At 40.5% G+C, this 15,584-nt stretch overlaps 4 protein-coding genes across 7 annotated transcripts; 2 read left to right on the forward strand and 2 right to left on the reverse strand.

Annotated features, from left to right (window-relative positions):
* Positions 1-1,173: 1,173 nt before the first annotated feature.
* On the reverse strand, positions 1,174-3,865 carry LOC121984914. 2 transcript variants are annotated; one of them, XM_042538091.1, is made up of 3 exons: positions 3,743-3,865; positions 3,467-3,667; positions 1,174-3,370 (listed from the first exon to the last, which is right to left on the reverse strand). In XM_042538091.1, the coding sequence occupies exon 3, from the start codon at positions 3,367-3,369 to the stop codon at positions 1,321-1,323; it is 2,049 nt and encodes a 682-aa protein (XP_042394025.1). In that variant the 5' UTR covers position 3,370; positions 3,467-3,667; positions 3,743-3,865; the 3' UTR covers positions 1,174-1,320. The 2 variants fall into 2 exon arrangements, with proteins under 2 accessions (XP_042394025.1, XP_042394026.1); XM_042538092.1 differs by lacking the exon at positions 3,743-3,865 and having other exon boundaries at positions 3,467-3,679.
* Positions 3,865-10,714, reverse strand: LOC121984915 (DNA-(apurinic or apyrimidinic site) endonuclease, chloroplastic-like). 3 transcript variants are annotated; one of them, XM_042538095.1, is made up of 12 exons: positions 10,570-10,714; positions 9,989-10,193; positions 9,814-9,911; positions 9,650-9,729; positions 9,401-9,562; positions 9,030-9,313; positions 8,724-8,834; positions 7,419-7,556; positions 7,277-7,324; positions 5,803-5,883; positions 4,848-5,007; positions 3,865-4,234 (listed from the first exon to the last, which is right to left on the reverse strand). In XM_042538095.1, the coding sequence occupies exons 1-12, from the start codon at positions 10,602-10,604 to the stop codon at positions 4,113-4,115; spliced, it is 1,524 nt and encodes a 507-aa protein (XP_042394029.1). In that variant the 5' UTR covers positions 10,605-10,714; the 3' UTR covers positions 3,865-4,112. The 3 variants fall into 3 exon arrangements, with proteins under 3 accessions (XP_042394029.1, XP_042394028.1, XP_042394030.1); XM_042538094.1 differs by having other exon boundaries at positions 9,401-9,577; XM_042538096.1 differs by having other exon boundaries at positions 9,401-9,577; positions 9,989-10,079; positions 10,570-10,711.
* Positions 10,715-10,765: 51 nt separating this feature from the next.
* LOC121984917 (peroxiredoxin-2F, mitochondrial-like) lies at positions 10,766-12,728 on the forward strand. The gene is made up of 5 exons (XM_042538098.1): positions 10,766-11,048; positions 11,157-11,186; positions 11,510-11,668; positions 12,087-12,181; positions 12,490-12,728. Exons 1-5 carry the CDS (start codon positions 10,833-10,835, stop codon positions 12,593-12,595), a joined length of 606 nt encoding a protein of 201 aa, XP_042394032.1. The 5' UTR covers positions 10,766-10,832; the 3' UTR covers positions 12,596-12,728.
* Positions 12,729-12,835: 107 nt separating this feature from the next.
* LOC121984916 (microtubule-binding protein TANGLED1-like) lies at positions 12,836-14,660 on the forward strand. The gene is made up of 3 exons (XM_042538097.1): positions 12,836-13,252; positions 13,341-13,545; positions 13,625-14,660. Exons 1-3 carry the CDS (start codon positions 13,157-13,159, stop codon positions 14,476-14,478), a joined length of 1,155 nt encoding a protein of 384 aa, XP_042394031.1. The 5' UTR covers positions 12,836-13,156; the 3' UTR covers positions 14,479-14,660.
* The last annotated feature ends 924 nt before the right edge of the window (positions 14,661-15,584 follow it).

Here is a 15,584-nt window from a genome sequence, read left to right on the forward strand (position 1 = left end):
TATATAATAAGAGGATATGGTATCACAGCGAAACAATTGCCTCGCTTTCAGACCTTTCATCGGTGAAGAATACATTTGTTAGTAAGATTTCAGAAGATAAAAAGGAAATTGATTGAAAGGAAACTTTCAACTTTGAAGAATGGCCTCAATGTGTCAGGCTCCCTCTAGTTCAGTGGTTTTTTGAGAATCCAATTGGAAAAGGTTTTGATTCATAGAATATATTTAAGCCTAAAATTTACATCAACTAATATATGAGTTTTGGTTAAACTTCCATAATAAACTGCAGTGGCTGTGGTACCATGACAAATAAACTTCCATGATAGACTGAATTCTAGTGCCGACTATTTCTTTATTGAAAATATTCAGTTTAGGCGAAATATTGTCACTAACCAGCTATAGACAGAACTAGAACAATCATAAAGAAGGTACTAATATTAAATATAAATGAATAAACTGTGGCGAGTTATTTCCTATAGAGGCAACCATCAAGAACAAACTAAGTTTTTATATGTTCTTCAGTATTATATCTGCTTCATTTTAGCCGAAGCTTATTCATTTGGCACTGGATCCAACACGAACTTACTTTGAATTTAAGCAGGCATAAACAACTTGCATATTAATCATGCAGCTTGCATAGAATTCGACAATAAATAACAGAGTCAACAATTCAAGGTGGCTGTAAGGATTGTATCCATTCACAGACCGCTATAAGTTCCCAACAAACATCCAGACTAAGCAGCCCACATATGCAGGATCATAACTGAGGTGGTAAAAACACAGATGTAGTAAAAGAGAGGAAAAAGATATGAAATAATTCAAAGAAATAGATTGCCTAACTATAATGGAAATTATGGCACACAAAGGGATCAATCGTGAGATAAGATAGATTTCCTTCTGTTGTAGCACCGAGAACCATGTCACATGTGAACTAGTTGATAGGCATGAAGTCTATGAATCTAGGAGAGACCATTCAAGCGGGTAACAGGCGTTAGCACAAGTTTCTTTCCAGCCATAAACTCAGTGTATCAATAGCATATCAAACCTATTCCAGTTTATTGCAAATTGCTATGGCAACAATCATTAATGGCCATCACTTGGCAACATTATCATAGAATATTTTCCAGGAAAACAAATCTAAAAGCTTCTAAGTTCCATGTATGATTAGTCTCAAAATTTGGTGGTAGGAGAACTATAACGTTCATGATGAAAAGAACTAACAAGTATTCACGATGAAAATATTCTGATGACAATATTGGTATATACAAAAAGGATTCCAAGTGAAGTATGGACAAAAAAGTTGCGAATAGAGCATGAAATTGGTTACAAGTGCACCTCAGCTACTGGTTCTAATTCCATTGCTCTGGCCTCTATCACAGCAATTTCTTCCTTGAGCAGTTTAATCTGCATTTCAAGAGCAGATTCTTCAGCTTTCATCATGATACGCTTTTCTAGTTCTTGTTCCAGTTTCATCTTTGCTTCGTCCGAAACAGAATTCATTCCAGGTTGCAATGGGACTAGGTATTCGAAAACTGACCCAAAACTATTTCTTTGATTAAAATCTCCCATCATTGGCTTGTCCTCATTGATCGGTGCATCGACTACAGTAGCTTCAGATGTTCCAGATTTTACAGATTGAGAAATCTCAGAATTATGTCTAATTTTGTCAACACAATCGCTTGAAGGGTTGAGGCACACATGCTCCTTTTCTTTTGTCATAGACAAATGAAAGTTTTCAGATTCAGTAGCACTCGATTGAAGGTTCTCTGATTCTACACTATCATTCTCACCAGAAACTGAATTATTCCCATAAGCAAGACAATCAGAAAGCATGGCATCGTAGAACTCTTGCAATTTTCTCTTCTTTGTACTTGGAAAAGTTTGGAGTTTCTTCATCTTCTTTTCTGGAACAACTACTATTTGACTATCCTTCATATCCTCCATGCATGGTTGCAGTTGAATGTCGGTTTCGACTAACTTACTTCCTGAAGGAATGCATTGTTTCCACCAAATTGAGTACTGTAGTGTGATGCTAGACTTGCAAAATTGTGCAGGGATATAAAAAGCAACATTTCTGGAAGTGATATCGTAAGTCCCCCAAGCAATTTCCCATGTCGAATTATAACGAGGAAAGTGGCAAGGTAAATCCTGATCCAATCCAAACTGCATCGCCACGCGATGAGGCAGATACTGCTCGACACAGTCTACCCCAACAAGCTCAGCAACCTTTAAACACTGTGCAAATGTTCGAACCTCTTCGTTCTTTGCTTCTTCACCTCGAACCCACACACCATCATCTCTGTAGAAAGACGGCCTGGTCCAATTCTCCAGGCTAATGGTATATGGGCGCCAGAGAAAATTCGATGACTCCAAAACTTGAACAACAAGAGAGAAATCTGATTTCTTACCCACATCATGCCACCTTGCTATCCTAGGTTCGCCATTATCGATCAGGTTCTGCTTATCTGGCCTCAAAGCCAAGAAATGCTCCCACAACCAGACCTGGAGGTAATCTAAAGGCGCCCACAAAACCAAAGGGTCGGCCTTTTGGCTGGTTTGAAAGACAAGGTACTCATTGGCAAGCCTCAAGTCCCGGTAGAAGCTAGCTAGAACAGAAGGGCCTAGGGCAATCCTTATTCCCCGTGCCAAACGAACAGCAATGGGAAGCATGTGCTGCTTCACGGTTTTGATCGGAGGACCAGGAAACACGAACCGGGACAGCCACAGCGCCAAGAACGCGACGTGCTCCAGGTCACCGCCGTCCCCTTCGATGAAATGCCTCATCCACGCGCTTTGATCGGCTTTCTTGCTGGTGCTTCGATTGAACGTCCGGTGCTCCCTTATCATCCTCTGCTCTATCTCCGCGAGCTCCCCGGACAAGGATCCCCTGACGGGCTCTCCGAGCACGGGGAGCCCGCCGAGAACCATCATGTCTTCCAAGGTCACAGTGGCCTCCCCCCAGGGGAACACGAATGTGCTGGTCTCCCCGCACCAATAGGCGGCCACCCCCAAAATCGCCGCGTAGTCTCGCTTGATCTTGTAAGTAGAGACCACAACGGCATTCAGGATGCCGGCTCTCTCCCACAGATCGCCGTAACGGGGACGGAGCTTATCGACCCAGTCGCCCCACTTGCGCAAGGGGCTGCCCCAGCCCCGGAACAGCACCTTGGACTCGCGGAGATGATCCAAGGAGACATTTTTACACACGGAAGGAGCGAATGGGGGAGCGCTGACCTTTTCGCCGGGGTTGTGGCCGAGGAAGAAGGCGACCCTCTTGTCGATCGGATCGTCGGTGTGGTGGGGCGATTCTGGCACCATCTCCGCCTCGCGCTCCGCCACCAGCAGGATCTCATCGTCCCGCGGATCGTCCATCCTGCGATCGAATCCAAAAGGGAGAGGGGGAAAGGAAGGCGAAAGGGAGGGATTAGAAGGGTTTTCGGTGGATGCGTCGTCTGGGACCTGGCCTTACCAACTGGGGACGTGGGGGGAGAGCGCGGTGGTGCTGAAGCAGGTCGCCACTTGCCCTGCAGGGCAGTTTCGATCTCGACCGTGGCACAAATGGCGTGATAAGGGGCGATGCGTTGAACGCTTTTTCCCACTTCCCGAGATTGGCTCCCAATTTGCTTTAAATGGATGGGACGGTCCGACGGTGGCGTCAATAAATGATGCCCTAAACGGAAGCTTTTATTTCCAAATTTGCTAATCAAAAATATCATTAAGCTTTTAAATACCAAAATTCAATTACCATGAGCCTGAAGCCTTCTTCTTCCCCTCTCAACTTGCAAAATCTCAACTTATTTAGATAGGTTAGGGTTTAAAATTTAGGGTTCAATCTACGACAAAACTTTTACCCGAGCACACACAATAGAGCCATAATAGTTAAGTTTAATCCACAAAATAGTTTGATCCATAGACAAGCTACATGGGGGGGATACTTTTTAAACTAAACCCGTAGCTCAGTGGTCATAATCTTCTACCTTGTACACAAAATGACAATCAATTGAGGCTCGCTTCAAAAGGCATCATCGCGACCTCGAGTAGATGTCGTCAAACTGTAGTTTCAAAACTGTAGAGGCAGTGAAGTAAAACAGGATATTGTTCAGTGCGATTCGAACCTAGAGCTTCAATATCAAGCCTATAGGGCAATGGTCACTCCCTGGAACATCCGGGCATATGTACGAGTCGTAAGCCATGTCAGAAATGCTTTCTGAGACGAGGAAATAATCGAGCCGCCACCCTGGTATTCATAGCAGCCAAGACATGAAATGGAAAACTTAAGGGAACAGCGAAGAATAGACACAAAAGAAAGTAGCTTCCACACTATTAAATACCATATGAGCGAAAACCAGTAAACTGCACGATGCATGTGGCAAATGCACTTAATCAAATGAACAAATGTTTAAAGATCTCAAGTTGAGTCCATACGCAACCATTCTTTAGATGCATGGATAGATTTGAAATTCTACTGTAGAAGTTCTTTTGCAATTTTCTCTGAAACTATGCATAAGCTTAAGCGTAACGAACAAGAATGTACAGATCTAAAAGCTCGCACTCTATCAGTCTATCAAACAGACCAGTCTTAAGAAGTTGGTTTTCACAGCCTTAGCATTTATGGATCTAGGAGTAAAAAAGTAGAAAGTAAGAGGAACGAGAATGAGCATCTCGTCTCCGGCTTGCAATTCACATCCAAATGGAGAATAAAATCACAAAGAAAGTGTGTTTCTGCACACCATACACTACACCGGAGCTCCCAATTAGATGGCGGATACATTGCTTGGATGCTTGAATTTTGACCAAAAAATGAAAACGATAGATGGTCAAACTATCGGAAAAAAAATAAGTTGACATACCTTTGTTAGTCTTTCGTCCACCATGTCTATAGCCCCAATAAGTGTAGCCGACTGCATTTGGATGCTGTTTTCTAAAGGTATCGACAAATCCTCTAGATAAAAAGTTCATTTCAAATGAGTCTCTTTCCTCCTTTGTGAAACCAGCGCTTCTGCGATTACCCTGACATTAACATATGAATATACTACAATTCATCTCTAACGCAGACCATCAGAATTATTTTTGAAAGAAAAAAATTCCTCATTTGCAGGTTCTGATGTAGCAAGAGAGCATTTTCTAACTGTGCAATTGAATTATTTGTTTTTATTTGCAGAATAGAGAACTAATTAGTATTCCTATAATTATGTATTGACCACTACAAAAATCACCATCACTTAAATATCCCTATGCATATTCTAATAGTTCGAATACTACTTTGTTAAAATCCATCCAACAAATTGTCTAATTATTCTTAATGATTTTAATTAACAGTTTAAAATATTAAGTCAAAGAATTTTCTTGCTTTGAGGTATTAATAGCAACTCTACATTAGGCTAGATCATGTGTAATCCTGGTTATTGAATATTTCATTATTTGTAGTCATCATCATTGTTAAGTTCTGTTAGTTAACTCTATTTGCTATCTACAGCATCGATCTTAGTGCCATCAACGTAATTATATTTCCAAAATTTGCAGTACTATGCAGTATTCTCAAGAGTGAAGTTAATAAAATACAGCTGAAATGTCGTATGCTTTTATCTGTGTTCCATTGCATATAAATATTAGCATTCTTAGCCACGTAGACCAAGAGTAGAGATGCAAGTCCACCAACAAAAGATGAGCATTGGTTTATTGCAACTGAAGGTTTATAGTAAAGTTGTTTGATAGAAGTGGAACTAATTCTAACTAAACCATAACATGATATTCTTGTAATAATATTCCTATAAACTAAATAAATAGAAATGAGGCTTTTCTTACAGCAGGATCATAGATGTCCATCTCTTGATGTGCACAATTGAGGTCACCAGTCAAAATCACAGGTTTTGATTGTTCAAGTTCCTGCAAAAACAAAATGTAAGTACTAATTTAGAAAATAACAAAAGTATCCATATTGGAAATTGGCTATAAAACTAAAAGCAATGACCAGAACCAGAATGATTAACCGAAAGTAAGAATGCAAACAGAATTATTGAAGGAATAGTAAAGAATTATTGCTAACAGTTACATTCATGAAGCCAATATACGACCAAAGCACTCTTTAACTCTTGATACTCTAGTAACTAGCATCTTAGATGTCATAATAAGCTTCAGAAGATCTTAAACCATTATACAGTAATGCTCCATGACATAATCTTCAACCGGTGCTTCAGTGCCAAAAAAACACAAAAAGGATAAGACTGTTCGTTTACCAAATTTTCTTCCAGTCTCTTTACTACTGAACAGTGCAGTGTAGATAAAACTTCAAATTTAATCATGGCAAAAGAGATGTGCTATAAGTCCCACCAAATCCATCAATTGCTTTGAGGTGAAATCACATAAATATGGAACTCTCGTTTTCATTTCTTAAAAAGATGTCTTTAGGTTTTATCAGCAGTTAATGTCCTTTGTATTCTCAGAAAAAACAAATCATACAAGATTTGAGACTGGCCAACATACTATTTCATTGCACATATCCTCGTGAAAACTCCAAAACAATAATATATTTCACTAGTCAAAACTCCAGATAAATATTAAAGAATTCAATTTAACCAAAAAGTTGCACAGATTAATTAACAATCCAGGCAAAACATTGTCATTAAAGATCATGCATAAATATTCAACTAGAACTGAGACAAGCAATCATACCAGCCAACTAACTCATTTACATATGCAGGCTGGCAGATCAATCTGCTAGTTGTCTCACGAACTTCTAATAAAGTTTATGGTTAGAGTAAGGTGATATAGTATTATCCGTGAGACACACACTTTACATTGGATTAAAGGAACCACACAACAATATATTTTATAGGTCGAACTTGACTTTATTTGATGATGTGATCAAATCTCATGTTAATGGATTTACAAACCCATGACAGCTGAAATACGTAATGTTTGGCACTCTCAACTAGAGCAAAATCTAAGATCTAGCATGAGAATGAAACTGAATTCCCCAACTAGATTTAGCATACCAAAATCTAAGATCTACAAGAGCAAATATCAAGCCAGAGTGCTTAGTTGCTGTTTCTGTAAAATGAATAAACTAAAACATAATGGTTGCAATAATTATGTTTTTTTCCCTTATGATGCTTATCCCCAACAATGTTTCTCTGACAGTATGAAAAAAAAAAATGCATCTTGACTACATGCCAGCCAAAACATTCTGAAGTATGTAATAAACTGCCAGCTTAGATTTAAAAACCTACATAAACCTCATACAAAAGGAAGAAACAAACACATGTTAGTAGTAACTTACTTTCATGTGTTTGCTAAGAGATGGATCCCATTCCTCAATCCGATAGTTCTAATGAAACCAAAATATCAGATTTTGTCATTGTCACAAGAAGACGACTGGAGAATCAAAAAAGACAAATAAAATGAAATGGACTACTGCTTACAAGCCTCTTCAGACCATCACCAGAATTGGGCACATATGCACAGATCAAATAAAATGTATCAAACTCCACTGTCACTAGGCGCCCTTCACCATCATGATCTAGTATACCAAGTCCATACTTCACCGAGATTGGCTTGATCTATTTTGCAGTAATGTGGATAGAGTAAGGCGGATAAGTATTCTGATATATATGTAGTTTAGACAATCTCAAGAAGCTTAAAACAATTACTATAAAGACAATTAGAGCCTTTTTCATGAACAAGTTAGCTCAAGAGGGTAAGCTAAAACTATTCAAAGAGATAATTCAAGCCCCTTAGTAAAATTGAGTATTTCTGTGAACAGTAGCAAAAGAAAATGTGAACCATGTAAATTAGGACCTGAGATATATTGATAAACAATAAGATGCAGCTCCTTCACATCAGGCCATCATCAATTCCTCAGTCTAAGGAACCAATAAGGACAGAGCTGGGAAAAAACATTTAGCTAGAATTCTTTTGAACACATCATTGGACTACTGTAAGATGAAAGATAAAAAATATGATGTAGAATTCTTAAGTCTCAGAATTAACTCCTGATAGAAAGAGTGTTTACATAATCAATGTACTTTACTTTTGTCTATTTGATCACTTAGCCCCTAAAATTGTTTGTCAAGCTTAGACAATAAAGCTATTCAGAGATCTTATGTTTTTTGCTTTACATACTAGAAATCTATATGAGTGGAACAAGGTTGGGTTGAGCCGCTACTTTGGAGAGAAAAACAATCAACCTGGATTTATTATATGACAAAATCAGAAAAGGCTCACGTTCTAATAAAACAAAAACAAAACTTGAATCCTAGGACCACATGTTCCATCTTCTCAAACATTGGCTTGAGGATTTGGTTTGGAGTCATCAATTTTTACCCCTAGGAATCTAGAATATATTAATAGGCCTTGCGATGAAGTTCGGTGTCGAAGTCGAGTAGTGGAAGTGATGTGGACACACCTTCAAGATCTAGACTACTTAAGATCTGGACTTTGTCAGGATTTTGATTTTTTTTTTTCCTTTATTAAATTGAGCATAAAACTAGGAATTAACCAATCAGTGATGGCTCTCATGGTTCCCACCAAGACAAATTCTTATCATTGTAGTTATAAAATATCAGAGTTCAAAGCCTATATTGGCATAAGTTATAAGATTTTATCATTTTATGGTTTATAAACACAATTTCTCTAGAAGCCAGAAACATGATTAAAGATGCTAGACTGTTAGTAGAAGAAGAATAAGCAACCTCATGAAATATATGCTAACATCAGAATATACATACCCGTGAAATAATCGCAGTTCCAGAATAGCCAAGTTTTGAAACACTACAAGTCCAGAAGCTGTTGTTATAGCCTTCAACTAGACAATCCTTGATTTTCTCTACATCATTCTCCTATTCAGAAATTCAAAACTAAACTGATTCAGTAAAAGATGGAAGTCCAATAATGGAACCAAGAAAGGTAAGATGATACCAATTTAGTGAGTCAATATTGGTGTCAGTAACATACAATCAATGCTTATTTTTCACAGTTTTAGGGGAATTACAAATGTGCATTAATCAATTTAAATTAAATATGAACGTCCTTGCCTTCATTTTAGTCTCTTGCAAGCATAGAACATCAAAATCCTCTTTTTCTGCCAACTGAAGCACAGAACAGCCATCTGTTTTGAGTAGTGCTCTCAAGCCATTGACATTCCATGAAACCATCTTCACATATTTAATATCATTGGTAGGGTGTAGGGGTCTCATAATTTTGGGATTATAAGGGATCCACCCAGCCTGTGGCTTCTTGTGAGCAAGTTTTGCCCAAGGTTCGCTTGCATTCATTTCAATGTTTGTTTGATGCAAAATTCCTTTGTCATTTTGCATACCTAAAATGAACATGTAATGGCAGTGGTCAACTTTAAAACAGAGTCAGGCAGTTTGTTTAAAGAATATTCGCCATTACAAATTCTTACCACCAATTGATTGCTGTTCTCCCTTACTTCTCTTGTTTACTTCAGGGACCGTTGTCAAGTTAGCAGCATTATCTTCAGTTGATGAAACCTTTGGTTTTCTTTTAGATGTCATAGGATGCAGTTCCTCATTACCAATCAGAACTTTATCTGATGCTGTACTAGCTGCAAAATTCACCTCTAAGAAAAACTACCACTGAGTTATGTATTTATTAAGTAAAAGTCAAGAGACACCAAGATGCAAATCCACACCATTCTCCCCACTGGATGAGAGGGCCATTAGAGCTGACACTAGATCCTTCTTACTACCTCTTGATGGAATACCAGCGCTCCTTTAGTAGAAGCCCAAAAACATGAGAAAGCAATCACAATAGTGAGTTTAGAATAATGATTCAAATGAGATATGCAAAACTTACTTAGCGAGTGTTCTGAGTTTATTAATTGTCATAGCACTAAGGTTACTAGAACTGTTCCATGACATTCCAGGTTCGACATTGGTTTCATTAGCATCCACCTACAAACACAATGAGTCATACCCAGTCATGCATTTAGAAGGGCAAACTTGCCTGCAATTTTATCCAAATAATGCACCTCAACAATGGTCTTCTCAGATTGTGTCATGGAACTGGAAAGTGTCATCAGCTTCTTATTATTCCCACGGGTCGCCATGGCAGTGACAGTCCTGGAGAATAAGTTCATACAAGGCACATCAAAACTGATGTATTTCAACTCCAGGGTTGATGACCCTGAGCCCCATTTCCCAGGTACTAGCAATGCTCTGGCACCACATAATAATCTATAAAACAAGTGATCCGTCACTCGAGCAAAAACCAAAAAATTTCAGTGATCCCTAACCAGCATTAACCAAATAGCATATAAAAGACATAAAAACAACAACAACAACAAAAAATCAAGCACACTGAGCCAGTCATATAATGGAACTGCATCAACGAATGATTTTGTTTATTGGTCCAAAGTAGAAACGTATAAAAGATTGTAAAGTATATGCCCAGGGAAATCAATCAAATGCTTCCAAGAAGCGTGGAGAATAGGAGAAAATAGAATCTTCCGTCATCAAAATCTCAGCCCTATCTCTAGCCCTAGATAGAAGGAAGCGCGGTGCAAGCAGAATCGATAAGGTAGGGGAGGGGAAGAAGGTCCAGGAGTATTACTTCGAGGAAATGGATGTGGTGCGGATCGGCAGCATCGCCCTACGTTGGGCAAACCATGGCCGGCAACAAAAGCATCTACGACAGAAAGGGACTCGGAAGAGTTGGAACAGTGGAGCAGCCCACGGGCAGCATTTTAGATATTACGGATAAGTCGACGTAATTTATAAAACTCGAGGGGTTTGTTTGTAAAACTCATAACTTCCTGCGAACCGGGAGGCATAAGAAAACCCTAGCTGTGGTCTGGGGAGCTCGATCGGGCGAAGATGGCGTCGGCGCTGTTGAGGGCGAAGCGCGCCGCGGGTTTCTCGTCGGCGGTGACGGCGATGTCGACGGCGTCTATATGCAGGGCGTTCGCGTCTCTGTCCGTGGGTTCGGATATCATATCCGCCGCACCCAATGTGGCGCTTCAGAAGGCGCGCTCCTGGGACGAAGGCATCGCCTCCAAATTCTCGACAACGCCTCTGAAAGACATCTTTCAGGTTTTCATTTATTCCCTTTTCCTTTCAAATTCTTTTATTAGAACACTTCAACTTTTATCATTTTTTTGATCCTGATGTTCTCGAATTTACAATTGTTGTAAATTTCAGGGGAAGAAAGTTGTCATCTTTGGATTGCCGGTAAGTTGCAGTATTGCCTTTCTAGTTTAATCAGTGATTCCAGTTCTTCATTTTTATCTGCTATATTTTTCTGCTCAAAACCACTAATAAAGGAAGAGAAACATACAAATGGAATGCAAAAATGCATGAAAGCATAAGAACAAACAGATAGTTCTTGAAAAATTGAAAACAGTTAGACAGAAAACAGAAAAGTGCAGACAAAATCTTCAAAATTTCTGCAATTGTAGAACTAAAGAGATTTCTAACTCATTTTGTGTAAGTGGTGATCTCCATTAGTCTTTTGATTACTCACATTGCTAATTATGCACTACATTAACCTTCAGGGTGCTTACACTGGTGTTTGCTCAGCGCAACATGTTCCTAGCTACAGGAACAACATCGAAAAGTTCAAGTCTAAAGGCATTGATTCTGTGATCTGTGTTGCTGTCAATGATCCATATGTTATGAACGGATGGGCCGAAAAACTTCAGGCAAAGGAAGCAGTGAGTTTCCTGTTTGACTTGCTATGCCTGTAATTCTTGTCGGCATGAAATACAAGAAATGCCAAATTTTTATAGTCATTCCTGTAAATGGAACATTATCAATTAGATACATCACATATGGGATGATATCTTCATGCCCTATTGCTTAGTTAAACTGAGGGGATGTTAAAAATATTGTTAATTTTTATTAACAAGATACTTCAAGGAATTTCTCGGTATCATATTCATGCTGTTGAAAAGAAGGTGGTCTTTTGTCTGGCTGTATTAGTTAGAATTGCTATAAAAGAATAATTAGAAATTTTAAAGTTGGAATAGTCATTTGTTTCTCAGATATGAATTCTTCTTAAATTGTTTTTCCTGAGAATGTGATCATGGCCATTTCACCTTATCTTCATGCCTTTTGCTGCTTTGTTATCAGATCGAGTTTTACGGTGACTTCGATGGGAGCTTTCACAAAAGCTTGGAGTTGGATTTGGACCTCTCTGCCGCATTGCTTGGGCATAGGTCTCAAAGGTAAAACCAACTTTATGTTGAATCATGTTCTTCTGTTTGTTCTCATATATCGTAAATATTCTCTAATCATATTCTTCCTTATATTTTCTTCTCTAAATATTTCTCTAACTTTTAGTTGCGTACATTATCATATTATGACATTAAAAGATCAATTAAGTTGAGACAATGACTATAGTTATGAAACTAACAGTTAGATTGGCAATGCGCATTAAGACTTTCTGATTATGATGTTGATCAAGGATCCTGATAGTCGATACTAACTTGTTAAGTAGTGCCCTAACCTATATTCTCGTGTTCATCTTCTCTAGGTGGTCGGCTTATGTTATTGACGGGAAAATAAAGGTGCTTAACATCGAGAAAGTTCCTTCCGAATTCAAAGTCTCCGGTGGCGAGGTGATCTTGGACCAGATTTGATCGGTTCGCATATCTGTTTTGATGAACTATTCGAGCCGAGAACTATGTTGCTCTAAATAAATGAATCCAAAAACAATCCATTGAGATTTTGTTTTGCCTTTTGGTGAAAGTATTTCATCATATTGTTTGTATATTTCCGTGGCCATTGTTGTTGAAAATATTTGATCGAGTGTGCCGGTTGATAGATTTTAATAGCATTAGGGAAAGTCCTAAAATCAAAAATCCAAATCCCCTTAGAACGATGGAACTTCTTCGATGAAGAAACCAAGCTCTATCTTAAAAGTTGTTCCTGTGAAGTTTCAAGGATTATATTGTGTGGGCATCTGGGTCGTATATAAGTTTTTCCGCCAATCATCACTGCACACGTCAGCTACTTGAGTCAACAGCGAGCGTTTCCAACACTAAAAAAAAAAAACACAGCAAGTAGCCGTTGCAGTCCACTAGATCCAGACGACCGTTACAAGCCTTCCACTTCAAACTCTCCCTCCGCTTCATTTTCGTCTTTAGATCGCTTCTCCTCTGCTACCACAGATCGAGCTTGAAATCCCCAATCCCACCACGATGGTGGCCAAGACTCCGATCAAGTACCGAGGATTCGTCGCCGCGACCTCCGGCGCCGGCCTCGACTCCGATCTCGTCCGCCAAACCCTAAACAAGGTACGTGTCAGTTCGCTCGCGTTGTTCGTTCTGTTCATACGTGGAATTTGGGATCCATTGAGGGATTGACCTCCTTGCTCCGGCGAAGGTGGACAGGTGCGTGGCTCGACTGCAGGAGCTCCAGTACACGGTGGTGGGTGGCGCCAAGGTGGTCGCCGGCGTCACCCTGAGCCCACGCAGCACCCGGGGCTACCTCCGCACCAGCGTCCGGTGCAAGCAGGAATCCCTGAGGACGTGGAGTAATACCTCGTCCCGGCGATCTCCCGCCGGCAAGTTCCAAGGCGGCACGAACGGTATTAGATCTCCCGGGTAAAAAGGATCAATTTTGGTCGTTTCGGGCCACCGTTCCTAAAGGGATCTGTTTTGAAACAGGGGAGTGGCGGCGGATGTCTCTGCCGGCGATGCTGCTGAACGAGACCGTGGCGGAGATTCTCCAGGCAAGCCGTGTTGCAAAGAAATCATCTTCTAAAACCACCGCTAATGTGTCCCTCTCTGACCCCGCCACCGCCGATCCCAAAACCCCCGTGGCAATTCGGAGTAGAACCGCCAACAAGCCCGCGGCGATCCCGAGCGAGAACGTCGCGCTCTATGCGCGGCGGTCGAAGGAGAAGCAGCCAGGGAGATTCCAGGTGATCCGTTCCGAGTCATCACCGGCTACAGCCGCTAGGGCGCGATCTCGCATCCGGTTCAAGTCCACTTCTCCCCTCGCCGCCGCCACGAGAAGAGAAGAGGAGGCGGAGGAGGGTGTTAAGCCCGGCAAGCTTTCGGTGGCGGCCCATCGTGTGTCGCCGCGAAACCGGCCGTGGGCCAAGAAGACGGTGCTATTCCCGAATGTACTGTTCAACTCTTCCTCTTCCTCACCGCCGCCCGCGTCGGCTTGCCGCGGGCAAAGGTTCTACAAGACCAAATCACCCATCATCGGCCGGTCGCGTCCGCCTCAGACACCGCCGCCACACAAGTTCCTGATCAAGTCGCCGACGGCATCGCTGGGGTCTCAGCTGGCGACCAGGAAGCCGGGCGTCGCGGTGGTGCGGGTGCTCAAGGCGTCGCCGGAGAAGGTGGTGGTTCTCAAGACCCGGCGGCGCTCCTTCTCTCCTTCCAAGTTCGTTAACCGGATGGTGTCGCCTCTCAGGACGCGGATCGCGCTTCCAAAAACCGGCATTGGGCTGAAGCAGCGGCCAGAGCTCGGCACGCCAGCGAGAATCCCCGCCATGAAAAGGACATAAAATCAGAAATATGGGGTAAATAAAAAAAAATTAAAATTCTATTGGCAAAAAATCAACTTGTGGATTTGTAAAATTAAGAACGAAATTGTTCTTATGAGGTTATGAGAGCTGTAAGGGCAAATCATATAGCATGATTTCAGTGTAAAGATGGTTGATGTTATACAAATAATTGTATTCATTTATTTGCGGCAAAAATGATAATGTCCTTGAAGCCCACCTAAGTATATTGAAGAGAGTAACCGGTCTGATAGATTCTCGTCATTCAATAAGTATTTACAGTTTGAAATTGAACTGCGACGCATTATATAGAATTTTCTTCTTAATGAATAGCAAATCCAAGAACGTTGGCTCTCAGAATGAGTCTTCATGTATATTTTTTGATTTATCATGGTCGGTGAAAATTTTTCATGAGACTGGGACGATTACCTCCAAGATTAATCGAACCCAAGGCTTGGATACTTGGTACCAATTAAAAAAAAAATGAGTAAGCTTTGTCCCTGCAGGATGCTCAGTTGACTTGAGGGTGGTCGACTTGTTACAAAAGAGAGTAAGCCCCTAAGACTATGGTGTAGCGGAAGGACGCTAAGTTGTCATCCATGTACTTACGATTCAATCCCAACTACGGTGTATTTATAAAAAAAAATTCTCCAAATAGTGTGCACAACCATGGAATGTTAGGTTTCTAAGCCGCTCACCGTGAGTGTTTCCCGATTTACCCTAGCGACATATGCAAATTTTGTGGGGTCAGGTTAGCCACCCCAGGTTCAATACTACCGGGTAAAAAAACAAGTAAATCAAGGCATTAATTTTCAGTGAGTGCATGCCCTCAAGAAAAAACTCCTCTCACTCCTAGCTAACTTGGCGATCGAGTGTAAGTAAACTCCATGATTTATCTCCCTTCATATAATTTGGGAATGGATTGTAAAGGACGTTTGGGATAACATAATCACCGCTAAAAATATAAAAGTAAATCACGAGGTCATTTAGCCGATTGAGACTTATTGTGATAACCTCCCACATGAGTACTAACTAGACTGAGACAATTGTATTATGTTATTTGTAACATGAGAAGGAGACAATAAAAGCATCTAATGAAACAACTGTTA

This window comes from Zingiber officinale, chromosome 5B (genome assembly GCF_018446385.1).
Source record: "Zingiber officinale cultivar Zhangliang chromosome 5B, Zo_v1.1, whole genome shotgun sequence".
NCBI lineage: Eukaryota > Viridiplantae > Streptophyta > Magnoliopsida > Zingiberales > Zingiberaceae > Zingiber > Zingiber officinale.